This window comes from Callithrix jacchus, chromosome 2, assembly GCF_049354715.1.
Source record: "Callithrix jacchus isolate 240 chromosome 2, calJac240_pri, whole genome shotgun sequence".
Lineage (NCBI taxonomy): Eukaryota > Metazoa > Chordata > Mammalia > Primates > Cebidae > Callithrix > Callithrix jacchus.
The window spans coordinates 80550294-80565554 of NC_133503.1; the positions used below are offsets into that span (position 1 = coordinate 80550294).

Genomic DNA, 15261 nt, shown 5'->3' on the forward strand with positions numbered 1-15261 from the left:
ATCAGATCAAACCATTTGTAAAGTGGTCCATGTCTAACAGTCACTAAAAGTAAACCTTAATACTTCACATTTCTCAAAATGATTGTATACATGCCTCACGTAGGATGAACTGGATGACTTGAAAAGCTGATAGCAAAGCCCAATGCCTACCCAGGACTGCAGATTATATTGGAACTTCGCTGAACAGTTAGGGCTCACTTTCCATAGGTAGTGTGTGTCTGGCTTCTTAGACACTTGGCCAGTGCTGTCTAAGTCCAACAGCACCACTGCAACGTCCCTCAGCATTGCAGGAATACTTACACATAGTTCATCCACTCAGATAACAGAAGCTAAATGCCGATAAGATTTGAAGTGGCTTGGGCTGTAATGCCATGGAGTACCTACTGAAAGAGAATTTCCAAAGCTGAGAAGTACTTGCACACAAGAAATGGAAAGTCTAAATCCAGGAAAACATTCAGCAATCTGAGATGTCATGGTTATATTTAGAGGCTTTATCAAAGTGGCCAGTGAAGCATTGAATAAACCAGGCTAATTTATCAACTGAATAAAAGGGTTACAGTCTTTAAACAAAGGGAGGACTAAATAAATACAGAAAAGAGCATTTAATTCAGTGCCACACCTATTGATCAAACATGGAATAACTCCTCCCACCCCCCTCACACCATGATGATCAGTGCCACTGGGAGATGGCAGAGTGTGATGGTTAAAGCATGGATTTTGGTGTCAGATATGCTTGTCTTTCAGATTCTGCATCTGTTATGCATCAATTATGTGACTTTGAGCAATTTTATTTAGTCTATCTAAGCCTACTGTCATCATCTGTGAAAGAAAGCTATTCATGCTGACCAAATACAGTTACTGTACAGATTAAGCATTAAGCAAAATGATGGATATAAAGTACTGCACACAATTCATGGTTGATGTATATATCAACCATTTGTTTTATATATATATATATATAAATTTTATTTATTTGTTTATATATATATATAAAACAAATAATAATAATGAAGTCATTATTGCAGATTCTTGTCTCTAAAACTTTTATCTTTAAGTGTTTTATGGTGCTAGCCAACTTGTAATTCCAGAATGCCTTAGAATTTTATTGCAGTTTCCATCAGAATCCACCGAGTTTTGAACATAACTCCTTAAAGAATCATTGCCTCTACACAAAATGCTGTGATACTCTCTATTTCTCTATGGTATGGATGGGGAGACAACTACTCCAATATGCATTGAAAGAACTTTCTGGGATGATGGAAATGTTCTCTTGCTGTCCAGGACAGTAGCCACTAACCACATGTGGCTCTTGAGCACTTGACATGTGGCTAGTGTGACTGGGAAACCGAATGTTTACTTTTTGGAATTTAAATTTTAAGTTTAAATTTAGAAAACCACATGTGGCTAGTGGCTACTGTTTTGGATCACACAGCTTACATGATTAAAAAAAAAACCACATTAGTGTGAGATTTTATAACTGCTAAAATTGTCAATTTAATGCTACAGATTCTGCAGTTAAAAACTGTTTTTGATGCCTTTTAAAAAAAGAGCACAGTGTTCTTTTCTGATGAGAGGTCATCAACCACATTAGTTAAAAGCTTTCTATGATGGACTGTGGAAAGTTTCCTGCTTTCACACTGTGGAAGACAAATATTCTCTAGAAACCTCAGGGATCTATTGAATCTCACTGCAATAATGGTGTGGTGTGACTGAGGACCTGATCCTCTGTGAAGGTAAAGCTTCCATGAAAACACAAAAGTAGAATATACGTTCTCTGTTTATATGGTACAGAGTTGTAAACCCCTCTATTAAGACAAACTTTTTGATTGTGTTCTTGTTTATGTTTTTGGCTACTTGCTTTGTCAAATTTGACTTGTATTTCTAAAATTTTTGCTCTTTTCATATCACGATCTTTTTTAGTTAGATAAATCTTGTATCTTCTTAATGGATTTTAATTTTAATCTTTATGATACTCCTTTTTGACCCACTTTAATACTTTTACAATTCCATTCTATCTGATACTGATTATTGCTATTTCTGCTTTATTTCTTTGGTATATTCTTTAGTTTTTCTTTGCCTTTCTGTTTATTTACTCATTTTATTTTGATGGTTTTAATATAGACATAATAGGGTTGAGTTTTGTTATTTTAGTCAGATCTATTGATGACTTCACTGTTTGATTAAAAGCTGAGCTTATTCATATTTATTGTGATTTCAGTATATTTTATTTTATTCCCATCAGTTTATTTTAAACTTACAAGTCATTATATTTTGTGATTATTCTTTTGTCACCTTTATTATCATTTTAGTTTAATCAATTGTATTTAAGTTATCTACTTTCATCACCCTTCTTTAATTAAGAAATTCCGTGTCCTTCATTAAACTAGTAGTTACCTTCTTTTCACCATTATATTGAAACACCTGTTCCTCTGTTACAACTTTTGTATAATGTCTAAATTGTACAAAATGTCACCACAAAAAATTTTACTTATTCACTCATACTGGTCCCAAATTGAGATTGTAGGAATAATTTACTAATGAGTTTTCATATGGCAGATACTTTTCCTATCTCCCAGTTCCTGTTGTTATCATTTCAGGCTATTATTAAGTTTTATCTTATCACATAGCTCTTTTGTTTCAAGAATCCTTTCTCAGAAGTTAAAAATATATAGCCTGTGAATGTTATTTCACTGTATTTTAACTCTCATGCTACACAGGAGAAAACAAACTCTAACCTATTTAATCTCCTTTGTAGGTAGCCTGTTCTTTCTGGAAATGAAGGATTTTTCTTTTCTTCCTTTATTTTCAAGTTCAGAAATTTAGAGATTTCATGAAGCTTTTTCCTTGAGTACATCTTTTTTATTACCAATATTTCTGTCTAGGATGCCATGAGTTATTCTAACATGAAGGTGTGAAGTTATTTTTCATTTAAATGTAGGATATTTTTCTCCTACTATATCTTTATTTCGTCTCTATTTGTTTTTTAAATCTTATTTTGGAATTCATATTATTCACATCCCAATTTCTAGGCTCTATGTTGTGACCTGTTTATTTCCTCTGATTTCCAGACAACTAATTTAGCTTAAAGCAGTCGCAATCCCTTTTTCTGCACTTCTGTTGAGTCTAAATATTGAAAAGATTCACTCTCCTTAACTAAAGAGAGACTTTAGTCTTTTAATTTTTGTCTGCTTGTGAAGTGAATTTTCTCACTACCAATACCAATGTCAGGTTATTTGGGTTTCCCTGACAATAACACATTTTCAGGCTGTATAAAATAAAGTCATTTTTATTTTGCAAAGCAGGTAACACAGTACTAGAACCTTTCTGTTGAGATGATACAGGGGCATGTTTTTGCTCTTGAATCTCTCCTGGTGCTAATGTGTAAGAGACAGGTATGGTATAAGGTTCTAATTCCAAGAGCCAGGAATGGTTCACTTCCATACAGACCACTAACACCACCGCCACTGGGCCATTAGTGCCCAGCAATCATCACCGCTCTCATGCAGCAAGTAACTTGGAAATGGCTTCCCCTGTGCCTTTCAAATGGACTTATTGACAGATGCTACCTGTGTCCTCTTAGAATGTCCTAAGGCCTAACAGCCCTCTAACTTTCTCTTCAGCATTTCCCTAGTACTCTAAAATAACAACCACCACAGTAATGAATCACATGCCATTTGCTGTCTTACCAGGAGAATCTCAGCACATTTGCTTAGATGTTGGGCTGGAAGTTGCATATCAGGACAGAATCAGTGAGAAAGTTTTTTGTTTTCTCATTACACATTACTTTCCTCAGAAAGGTGTCATTTACTAGGTTTCATTGACTCAGTAGCACGTATTTGGCTGCTTACATCACTGAGGAGGCATTGATTTGGGCAGAAATTTCAGTAAGAAAATAACACATGGAATCCATGGGCTCTGTTAGCCAAGTGTGTGTAACATTTTCATTGCAGCCATCATAATCCAGTCTTGTGACCTCATTAGTTTTGGACCAAAGATACATAAGATCTGTTCAAGCACCTTGTTTCCATTGGTTCTACTTCTGACTTTATTGATAATGGATAAATGCTTTGAGAGCGTGTGTCGCTTTTCCCTGAAATACATTCAGGCCTACTTAATGATATTACAGATTTTTCTTAGATACCATAAAATGTAGTACTTTTAAATTTGACTTGCTTACGATTCATCTTTTGTGTTAATCATTTACATCTCTGGCCCCCTTATTAACTCATGTCAAAATAATTTCATCTCTTTAAATTTATTCCTCAAAAGTGACAATATCATTCTGCTTAACTAATCTTATTAATTTTTAATCTTCAGGAATTTTTGTTGTCCTTAAAGTTAGTTAATTGGTTTTGCTCTTGGGAGAGTGCACTTTTAGGTTTATAGGCCATGAATTTGAGGACCACATCTTTGATGGCCTTCATCCTTATGAAACGTGACATCAAAGATAGCAATTTTGTTTGCATCATTGGCCAGCACCTCATTATCATTATGGCCTCTTCATTCTTAAAGTCCCCTTTGATGTCAGCTTGTGCTTTGATAGACGGCAGAGAAAGGTGAAAGCAGTCCGTCTTTGCCAAGTCCACATTCCACAGAAATATTGAATTATGGTATTAGGTTAGAAATAAAATGCGATGCAACTGTGGTAATTAAAGTAATTACTCACTTATTTGTAGAAACAAAAGTCTTTAATGTTTCTCTCAATACATTCTCCCTCATGTAACATGGCTGGATGGAGACTCATCTTGGGAGAAACCAGAAGAAAAGCAAACCTGGGTACGCTAATTTGGAGTTAGCAATTATATGTGGGAGGCAGAAGGAGGCATCTGTGGGGTTGTGACGATACTCATCAGCATGGTGAAGGCAAAGTTACCAAAAGCTGAGAATGAAGATAAACCATGTGTTGGGTTGAAGGAACACAGTGTAAGGGTAAAACCACACAAGCACTTGGAGTGAAATTGATCTCAAAGTTGAATCTCACTTTCACTTTTCTTTATGTGATTCTCCACTTATTACTTAATCTGTGACTTTTAATTTGTAAAAATGGCAAAAATATTTTTAGCACTTAGGATAAGAGATATATTAAAAGGATCACTACAAAGTAATATGTACCACATTGTTAATTTTTCAAGGTTTCAAGAAATGGAAACAATGAGTTGTTGTCATAATTCAACAAGATACCATTTTTACACATTAAATGAATAAAAATTAAACTCTTTGCCTCTACTCTGCATTGGTAGAGTAGAGTCTGTACCCACACGTACAGACTCCCTTGTGAAAGGGTACAGATTCCCTTGGGCACTACTGATGACAGTGTAAATTGGTGCCATCTATTTAAAGAGCAGTTCTGCAGTATTTTTCAAGCTGGACACTTGACCCAGTAATTCCAGTACCAGGAATTAGCTTACAGAAAAACTTGCCAAAGTATAGTCAATAAGTATGTTCAAGAGTGCCTATGATACACTGTTTGCACCTGTAATCAACTGAAAACCATATAACTATCCATCACAAGGGGCGTGGTCATTGTCACACGTGGATGTGGAGGTTTCCACGCCCTCCATGGTGATTCTGCATCCAAAAAATACTCCCGGTTTATTTTTGTGTTAAATATTAAGGCTTGCTTTATTTAAATATAATTTCAGAAGTCTATTGACTCTCTGAACTTTCTAAATATTTATTTTTTAAATTGTGGTAGAATACACATTGCATAAAATTTGCCATCTTAATCATTTTTAAGTTCAGGGGCATTCACATTGCTATGCAGCCATAGCGCTCATCCAGCCACAAAAGTCTTTTCATCTTGTAAAACCAAAATCTTATCCCCTAAACAAACAGTAAGCCCTCATTTTCCTCCAACTCCAAACCCGTAACAACCACTATTCTACTTTCTGTCTCTACGAGTTTGACTACTCCGGATGCCTCGTATAAGTGAAATCATGCAATATTTTCCCTTTGTGACTGGCTTATTTCGCTCAGCACAATATGCATAAAGTTCATCCATGTTGCAACATATGTCAGAATTTTCTTCCTTTCTAAGGATGAATAATAGCCTTTGGTATGTATATGTCACATTTTGTTATCTATTCATCTGTCAGTGAACACTTGAGTTGATTCCATCTTTGGTTATTGCAAATAGTGTTGCTGTGAACATGGGTAGATAAATATCCCTTCAAGTGCCTATAGTCTTAACAGATTTTAGTAGTCACTTTAAGAGACTTTAAATAATATTGGGATCTATTTTCATACCTAGTTTATGAAACACCTCTATGCCTTTTGAACTGTTTTATTTATTAAATACATGTTATCTTTCTTAAGTACTTTCTTAGGTACTTGAGTTGTGCACCTTAAAAAGCACTCAAATAACTATTAAAAGGTAATAAATTAAAAACTAGATGTATAAATACTCAAACTTATATTTTATAAAACCTGAAGTTGACTTAAATGATGCAATTCTGTATATAAGCATAGTGACAATCATAACTCTAAGTAAGTTTTTCAATAATTTATTTAAAATTGTAGTTAAAATTAAAAATTGTCTTTAAAAGACAGTCTCTCATGAATTAAAAACAGACTTTTTAGCAAGGCACAGTGTCTCACACCTGTAATCCCAGCACTTTGGGAGGCTGAGGTGGGTGGATCATGAGGTCAGGAGTTCGAGATCAGCCTGGCCAACATGGTGAAACCCTGTCTCTACTAAAAATACAAAACTTAGCTGGGCATGGTGGTGTGTACCTGTAATCCCAGCTACTCGGGAGGCTGAGGCAAGAGAATTGCTTGAACTGGGACCCGGGAGATAGAGGTTGCAGTGAGCCAAGATCAGGCCACTGTACTGCAGCCTTGGCTACAAAGTGAGACTCTGTCTTAAAAAAAAAAAAAAAAAAAAAGAGTTTTTTATAAAAATGCAGTTTCATGGAATAGGCCAAATGTTTTCAAGCTTTACAGGTACATAATGTTTGCACAGATTCTTTAAACTAAAAATATTAATTTAATGGCTTTTATTCTTTTAAACATTCTTGTACTCAATTCTGAAATTTCTGAGGTTGAAAAATGCTTAACCTCAAGGAAGGCAGTTATCATATCAGTTATCTGAGTTTATTTAACTCTAAAGATTTAGACCCAGCATGAAGTCTGGAGCTGCAGACATCCAAGGCAACTCTTATTGAAATGAAGGAAATGTTCTTATCATCCCATATAACTTTGGGGACTGCCTTCTTTGATTGTTTATATCTGTGATCAGAATTTTAGAGTCTCAGTTATAACTTTATCATTGAAATACATGGAACCTCATTTATAATAAGGACGGAAATGCTATGTCAAAAACTCCATTACTCAAAGGAATTAGTCACCTAGCTGAGATCCTTAGATTAAGTTACACATATTGCACAGTTCTTTATTTTACATATTTATGTCTTCAGCTCCCATACAAGATGATCACTTGATGGCGTGTTGCTTGCCTAAGTCGAAAGACCATGCAAGTTGATAGGAAATCCTACATTTTTAAATGTACTTTCCAAGATCCGATAGTCCTTTTCTGTACCAGAGTGATAATGATATAGCATTATCTGACTTGCAGTTACAGTATATAAGGTCTCCAACATTGTCATTCCATTGCACAACTCCATGGAATGACATTTCCGTTAAAATATGTGGGAAGCTTCTAAGTTATGCAGGGCACAATCTTTGCAGTTGTACACTGTAACTGCATTCCACTGACAGTCACATAAATGTATTATATCCACATGGGCAGCTGATATATTGTTGTCCCTCTGGCTGTTTTTTCATCTCAAGTCGGGCCTCATGGGGACATCTAGTCCATTGATCTCACTGCTCTCTTTAGTTTCTTAATCTGGCAGTCCTTTTCTTACTTCCCACCTTGTCCAGCCTAGATTCCATGGTCCATAATTTCAAAATATGCTAACATTCTACCCTGAGCTCCCTTCTCAGCATCATTCAGTGCATTCAGTACTGTTGATCCTCCTTTCTACGGCACATGCTTACTTTGTCCTGTGCGAGTACAGTCTCCTGTGGCTCTCCCATCTCTCTGGCTATGCATTTCCTGTTCCTTCAGCAGACGCATCCCCTTCCAGCCCACCACCTAATGCTGGAATTCCTTAAGGCTCCATCCTAGACTCGCTTCTCTTTTAACTATATTCTCTCACTCCAAGGGATTCTGTCCATAACCATAGCTTTGGAAACTACCCAACTCTCACAATTCATTAGTGTGCATCTTCAATCCATATGTTCTAAGTTCTGTCACTTCACAGGATGTTCTGTAAGTACACTGAGGTATCTAAAAGCACCTCAGTGTAACATGTTGAGAAATGAACCTAAAATTCTGATTGTCTTCCATTATCAATATATCAGGAAATGACACCATCAGCTATCCTCTTAAGTGAACTAAAATCTGGAACCTACTTTTGATATTTCTTTCTTCCTCATCTTCCACATTAACACATTCACTTATGTATTTTTTGAATTCAGGAACTTTTATTCCAAGCTTTGTTCACCTGTACACTTTCTGGTTCCACTGTATCTTCTATCTTGATTATGAGATTTCTAAAAGACTTCCTAGCATCTGCTCTTAACGCTTTCAGTCTGTTCTTTATGCATAAGCCAGATTAATCTTTTCAGAATATAAATATAAGCATGTCATTCCATGCCAGAAATAATTGTCTCTTCACTGATTATTTTTTTTAAAGAAGACTATAGTTCTGACCAACCCTGGCAATATCTCCAGCCTCATCCTTCACCAAGCTCCTCTCTTACATGAGCCACACACTAGCCTGGGTGAACTTTGCTTCCACCCCTTCATAGGGCCTTTGTACTTTTTGCCCCATTGGTCTTTTCTGTTTCCCCCAACAAATCGTAAATTAACTCTTAAGTAAATGAACTCTAAAAGATCAAAGACCTTGGTGCTCTCTTTCCTCATTTTCTATATGTCTCCTTCCCTCTCTCTCATTCACTTTTTTCCCCTCACCGTTATGTCTCTAGAGCCCAGAACAATAGCTAGCATATACTAGTCACTCAGTAAACTCAGTTGTAGACTTAAGTTCCAAGTTATATGATTAAGAGAACATTCAAGGTTCAGAACACTGCATATAAATAATTCAGAAAAGTTATAGGTAAACGGAAGAGATGGTTAATTGTGCTCTTATTTAGAGAAAGGTATCATAAATCTCAACATGTTATGAAAAGGACATTTTATTTTTTCTGTATGGTTTCGATTTTAGGAAGTGTATTATATTTTATTTAAGAATGTTTAATTTTTTTAATTTATATTTTCCATAAACAATAATGCTCAACTTTGGTTTGCTAGCACAATTTATCATCTATAATTATATAAAAAGAATTTGTGAAATTACAGTAAAATTCCCAAGCAAATGTTTTTATTTGATGTGAACATAGGTTATAATAAAATAGAAAACAGTAAATATTAACAAAGATGTGGAAGAACTAGAACCCTCATACATTGGTGATGAGAATATAAAATGGTGCAGCTATTCTGGAAAATAATTTGGCAGCTGCTTAGCAAGTTAAGTGTACATTTGTCAAATAATAGTTTCTTAGAAAGTCAAATGTATATTTGTCAAATATGTAGCACCAATCCTAACCACCAAAGAAATAAAAACATATATCCAAACAAAGACTAGCTTGCAAATGTTCATAGCAGCGTTATTTATAATATTCCAAAAGTGAAACCCAAATGGCCACAGACTGGTTCACAGATGTGGATAGTCATACAATGGAAACTTATTCCACAGTTAGAAGAAATGAAGTACTGATCCATGCTACTGTATGGTCCTGACGAACATTAAGCTAAGTGAAAGAAGCCAGACAAAATAGACCACACGTTATATGATTTCATTTACAATAAATGTCCAGAAAAATCAAATTCATAGTCATGGAAACTAGATCAGTGGCTTACTGAGACTGGAATGGGGAATGGACACAATTTCTTTTTGGGTGATAAAAATGTTCTAAAGCTGGATTGTGGTGATGTTCATACAATTCAGTCAATTTACTAAAAACCATTGAATTTTACGCTTAAGACAGGTGAACTATGGTCGGTAAATTATACCTTCCTGTAGTTAATTGAAAGAAAAAACAACGATCAGCCAAAGTTTTTGATGAGCTTGCTAATTGCACTAATTGATGTGAATAAAAAGAGAAATTGCCTAAACATGTTAACATGCCATATTGCACTTAGATATCATAAAATCAAACCAGCAATATATATGTTCCACAGTCTAATTTTTAACAAAATTTTCTTGGTCGTGTTATAATGTGGAACATAACTGTTTCCAGGTCACTGGTTCTAACATACTAAGTGATAAGGAGTTTTCCCCTTTCACACTTTGTTAATACATTGCAAGTATGCTTGTGACTATAAATGGTTAGCATGGTAGACAATATTTTCCCACAGTGCAACATTCATGAAGAGACTGCATGGCCAATCACAAATAATTAAGGTCTTTTTAGGACTCTTTTGTCCGTAATTAAATTTCAGGTAGAGTTTGGGACAGGATGTTTTAACCCCATCAGGAAATTTAAATCATTTTACAGTATCTAATATTTGTTCTTATTTTACATGCTAGTAATCCTTGAATAAGTAGATAAGATTGTAAGTTTACATTTTAGGTTCAGCATATTTTGGAAGGAGTAAAATGTAAGCATAAGAAATAAGAAATAGTCAACTCTATTCCTGCTAAGCCGAGTCTAGGTTTGCCTTTATTAGTGACTTCAACAAGAAAGGTTATTTGCAGAGGACAAACAGCTGTCCTTGTCCAGATATTCCCCTTCTCCACAGAGACCATACTAAGAGGACATAATTTTAAGATGTAGCTAGAAGAAGGAATGAATCTACTGACAAGTTGGTTTATTTATGAATTTGGTTATGAGGGAGACTATGCAGACTTTGTTCTGGGAATCCTAAAAGTGCGTAGAATGTGAACATGGGTATTCACACTTCAATCTAAAAGCAATATGTGTTTTATATTTTTTGCAAAAAAGAATAGACTTTTCCACACATGTTCAGAACTTGATGTAACTTAAAATTAGGAATTTAATATTTATTTAAAACAGCAAAATATTTATGTCTGAAGGACAACAGGATAGATTTTTAAAATTTTAAAAATTCGCAACCTGACGATTTGCAGCATAGGAAGTGTGCTTATTTATAAGGCTGACATATCTTCACGTATACTCCAGAGCTCTTCGTTTTCAGAAATGAGATTTGCAGCCAGCACATCTGTTGTTCTTATGCAGGGGATTAAAATGAGCTATTTTTGTTGAAGTTCAGCTGCAGAGTAACAGAATGTTGAAATGGCTTGCCAAAAAATTACCTATTCCCGAGTTTCTTTATATTGAACTTTTAAACTGTTCTTTGCTTCTATACAAGAAAGACTCATTCTTTCTTAAAACAAATCGAAGTTTTATGTGGTTTTAGGGGTTTTGTTGCCGTTGCTGTACTGCAGTATTTATATGATATCTACGGCTTCATAGCTTAGCATTTTGAAAGTTAAATTATATCCAAGTTTGATTTCCTAGGAACAGTTTTTCACAAAAATTATACCAACATTATCGACTCTTCCTCCTTCGAATGTCGGGTAGTTTTGTTTTCATAAAGCTCTGAATTAATTCTACTGTAGCTTTCTCTTTGGAGTAGAATCATATCATTTGTGTCAAACTTTATCAAGAAGCCTGAGTGGTATTTTGTATTCCCAAAAGTCAATAAACTGTATTGATATAAACCCTGTGTATGGAAAAACTCACAACTTTTTCACGTATCTGTTGTATTTTATAGCAAATATGAATTATTGAATTGGTCAAGCCTCAGAAAACTGACCTTTCTCTGATTTTTTGTATCTCTCAAAACAGCAACAACCAAACTGAAATTAAAAATTATTTAGTCCATGATTCAGTCTGTTTTACCTATTATCCAGAAATTTCACCGAAGTAAATCATAGAAAAAAGCAGGATAGAGTAGAAATACCCAGTACTAACTTTCAAACTGCCTGCAGTCATAATCGGCCCTTCCGAAACTCCAAGGTGCATATTAATGCTCTGTCTTGTTAAAAATGCAAAATCTGATTAGTGGGTCAGGGGTGGGGCTTGAGTCTGCATTTCTACCCAGCTCCAAAGTGATGCAGATGCTGCTGGTCCATGAAAGGCAAGGATCTAAATGGACTTTGCTTAATATTCAGAGAAGAGTTTGCCTGTGTATCACACATTCCATAAATTTACTAAGGCTTTTATTATCACCATAACAGAGCTGGACAATGTACAGTCACCTGCTGGAGGAGAGACCATATAATATTAACTTAACTGTAAAGAATCCATTACTATGGGCCTTAACATTATAATGAGGTCTTCCTAACTAGACTACCCATAGAACTAAACCTACTGACACAGAAACAGAAATCAGATTGTTAGAACTGAATATTTATAGGCAGTTTAGACTGCTCAAATATATGTGTGATGGAAGAAGCATATCTTTGTTGGTTCGTTTTAATTTGCTGAACTCTTGTTCACCTAGTCAGAAAAGAAAATCTCTGTTAAGTAAAGAGGAGTCATGAATGCTGATGCCTTTAGGGACCAGGGAGGGAACACGAGTGACTGTACGGAGCTGGGACTTAGTGGGGCTGGGGCTGTGGTATCCTGGAGAAAACATACTTCATTTCACCAGTGCCATGTGGCATGGCAGGCCTAGCATGACCAGAACTTCCAATTCTTAAAGAAAAGCCAGAAATACAAATTTCATGTGGAATTTCCCAATTTTACAATGTTGGCTACTAATTTAAATTCTTTAAAAGCATTGTTCAGGCCAAGAAAATACATCTGTATCCCAGACACAGCCCTGAGCCACCCATTTATAATGTCTAGTGTGGAATACATTGAAGTCTTTTAAGGTACTTCTCATGATTGGAAAATTGTGAATTTTTAACATGAAACTCTCTAGCCTTTTGTCTTTGGACACTTTGGTCAGAAGAAATAGTCTCTGTTTTATGCATTTGGAAGCACTGGTATAAGATTAGTATATGATCATAAAAACTGTCTTTCTGCCTTCTCTCACATTCCAGATTACAGGACAGGCCCATGTTTCACTCAGGTCAACAACCAGATGTGCCAAGGGCAGCTGACAGGCATTGTCTGCACGAAGACTCTGTGCTGTGCCACCATTGGACGGGCATGGGGCCATCCATGTGAGATGTGTCCAGCCCAGCCTCAGCCCTGCCGGCGGGGTTTCATCCCCAACATCCGCACTGGAGCCTGCCAAGGTGAGTCAGCTGTCTGCCTGTGTGCACCATCACAGATGTGCCACTGCTATTTTTACTGGAGTTGGGGAATCTGGCACTGGGGATGATAGCTTTTAACACAATACCGATTTCCAAGAGTGGCCTCGTTAACAAGCCTGACCAGAGAAGGTTTATCTTTTAGCCACCTAATAAATAATTGTTTCAACTCTTGAAATTAATGGAGAAGAGAAAGAGATGAAGAATTGGGGGAAATATCAATATACAATGTAAAATATTTAATATAATCAAAAGATGAACCACTTGATGGCATGACTCCTTGCTGAACTATACACATGCAAACACAAAGGAAAAAACCATTTTCTCTCGCCTTGTCTCATTCAAGTTATGATGAACCTGAACCCAGGTAACAGGGAGAGGAAAGCCACCTAATATTGGCCTTCTATCATTATTAATAGTGCCTTCAAAGACAAAGTGTGAACTCTGTCCATGATTGCAGTTATTACAGAGTTTGTAACCTAGGTTTGCCATAATCTCTGGGTTTTGACACTCCCCAACTACATTCATGACACCAATTTCTATATTAGGGACACATCAGGGCCCTGAGGATGCTACCTTAGTAGACTACAATCCAAGTAGCCAAAAATTATTACCTATTTACTGGTTAATTATTTTAAATAATTTTCAGCTGCCACAATTATTACCTTTTTCTTGCAACTTGTCTGATATTATATGTCTTAAATCCATTTTTAGAGCTAGGAAATGGTCTCTCTAATGAGTTCTCAAATGGCAGTTGCCTTCATATTGCACAGCAGTAAGATCACAAGGAAATAGGAATGATTTTTGTATTATTCACAGAAATAATTTTATTCACATTTTAGACTTGGGGAGTTGTGGTTATTTGCTATAATTAAAACATGTACAAAGTTAGATCCAAGTCTTTCAACTGATGTTAGTAAGCTGTGTCAGAAGTGAAGATGTTGTCTACCGGGCCTGTGTAAATATTATATTGTTGAAAGCCTGTTCAGTGTCCTAAAACTCAAATGAGAATTGTAGTTTGCGGAGCACATACGTAACTTCAATTCATTGGATAATAAAATGTGAGCATTCTGCATAATTTTGTAAATGTGTCCCTGACAGTAGCATCCACAGATTTTTGTTCGTGTTGTAGTTTGATAAAAGGTAATATTGTTTAAATGGTCTGTTTCTAAAATCGTTTTGAATCAGAACTACAGGGATACCCAGGGGATGACCATATAACTCAAAAATTTAGCAACTTTATATTTAATCACATGTGGAAGTTCACATGTGGAAGTGAACTGTGGACTTAGAATAGTTTTTTTTTAGTGATGATCACAGCTCAGGCCTTAATGATGAAGACTGAGTCAAATGCCATTTTTAATATGTTGTTTACTATGGATAGTAAAATTTGATATATTTTGGCATGAATATTAGTCCTGATTATATAGAATTCCTGATGGTGCAACAATTTCTTCTATAGGAAGATATTCTATATTATATTCTATCTAGTCTTTACTATGCTCCAATAGTTTCTACTACATCTTAGTATCTAGATTACCATGTAATTTATATAATGTATATAGATTATCATTAAAAATAAAATACTCTACCATATTAATTTACTAGTTTAATAATAACTGGATTTACTAGAGTACCACTTTTGTTTATTCTATAGCCTTTATTCCCTTCTAACATACTCACTTATTTTCTCTGTTGTTTTTCATTCTCTTTTGGCTAGAATGTAAGCTCTATGACTGTGGAAATCGTTCTCACGTATTGACTGATGTCTCAGACATCTAGAGGAGTGCCTAATATGTAGGAGAAGCTCACCAAATACCTTTTGAATTAATAAATGACATTAAGATCGAAATGCTTCCAAAATCCACTGTTTCAGAGGAAAAAACAGTTCAGGTTAAGAAAAGACTTTAACTTCAACCAAAACATTCCAAATTGCTGACTTTCCTCAGGTTCTGTATTTATACTTATG

General features: G+C 35.4%; 1 protein-coding gene across 2 annotated transcripts in view; it reads left to right on the top strand.

The window, feature by feature from the left end:
* FBN2 (fibrillin 2) overlaps positions 1-15261 on the top strand; it is a 270327-nt gene that overhangs the window by 60155 nt on the left and 194911 nt on the right. For both annotated transcript variants that reach the window (XM_035290955.3, XM_035290956.3), the window contains one exon: positions 13080-13277. In XM_035290955.3, the coding sequence (XP_035146846.2) occupies positions 13080-13277 (198 nt within the window). The remainder of the gene's footprint in view (positions 1-13079; positions 13278-15261) is intronic.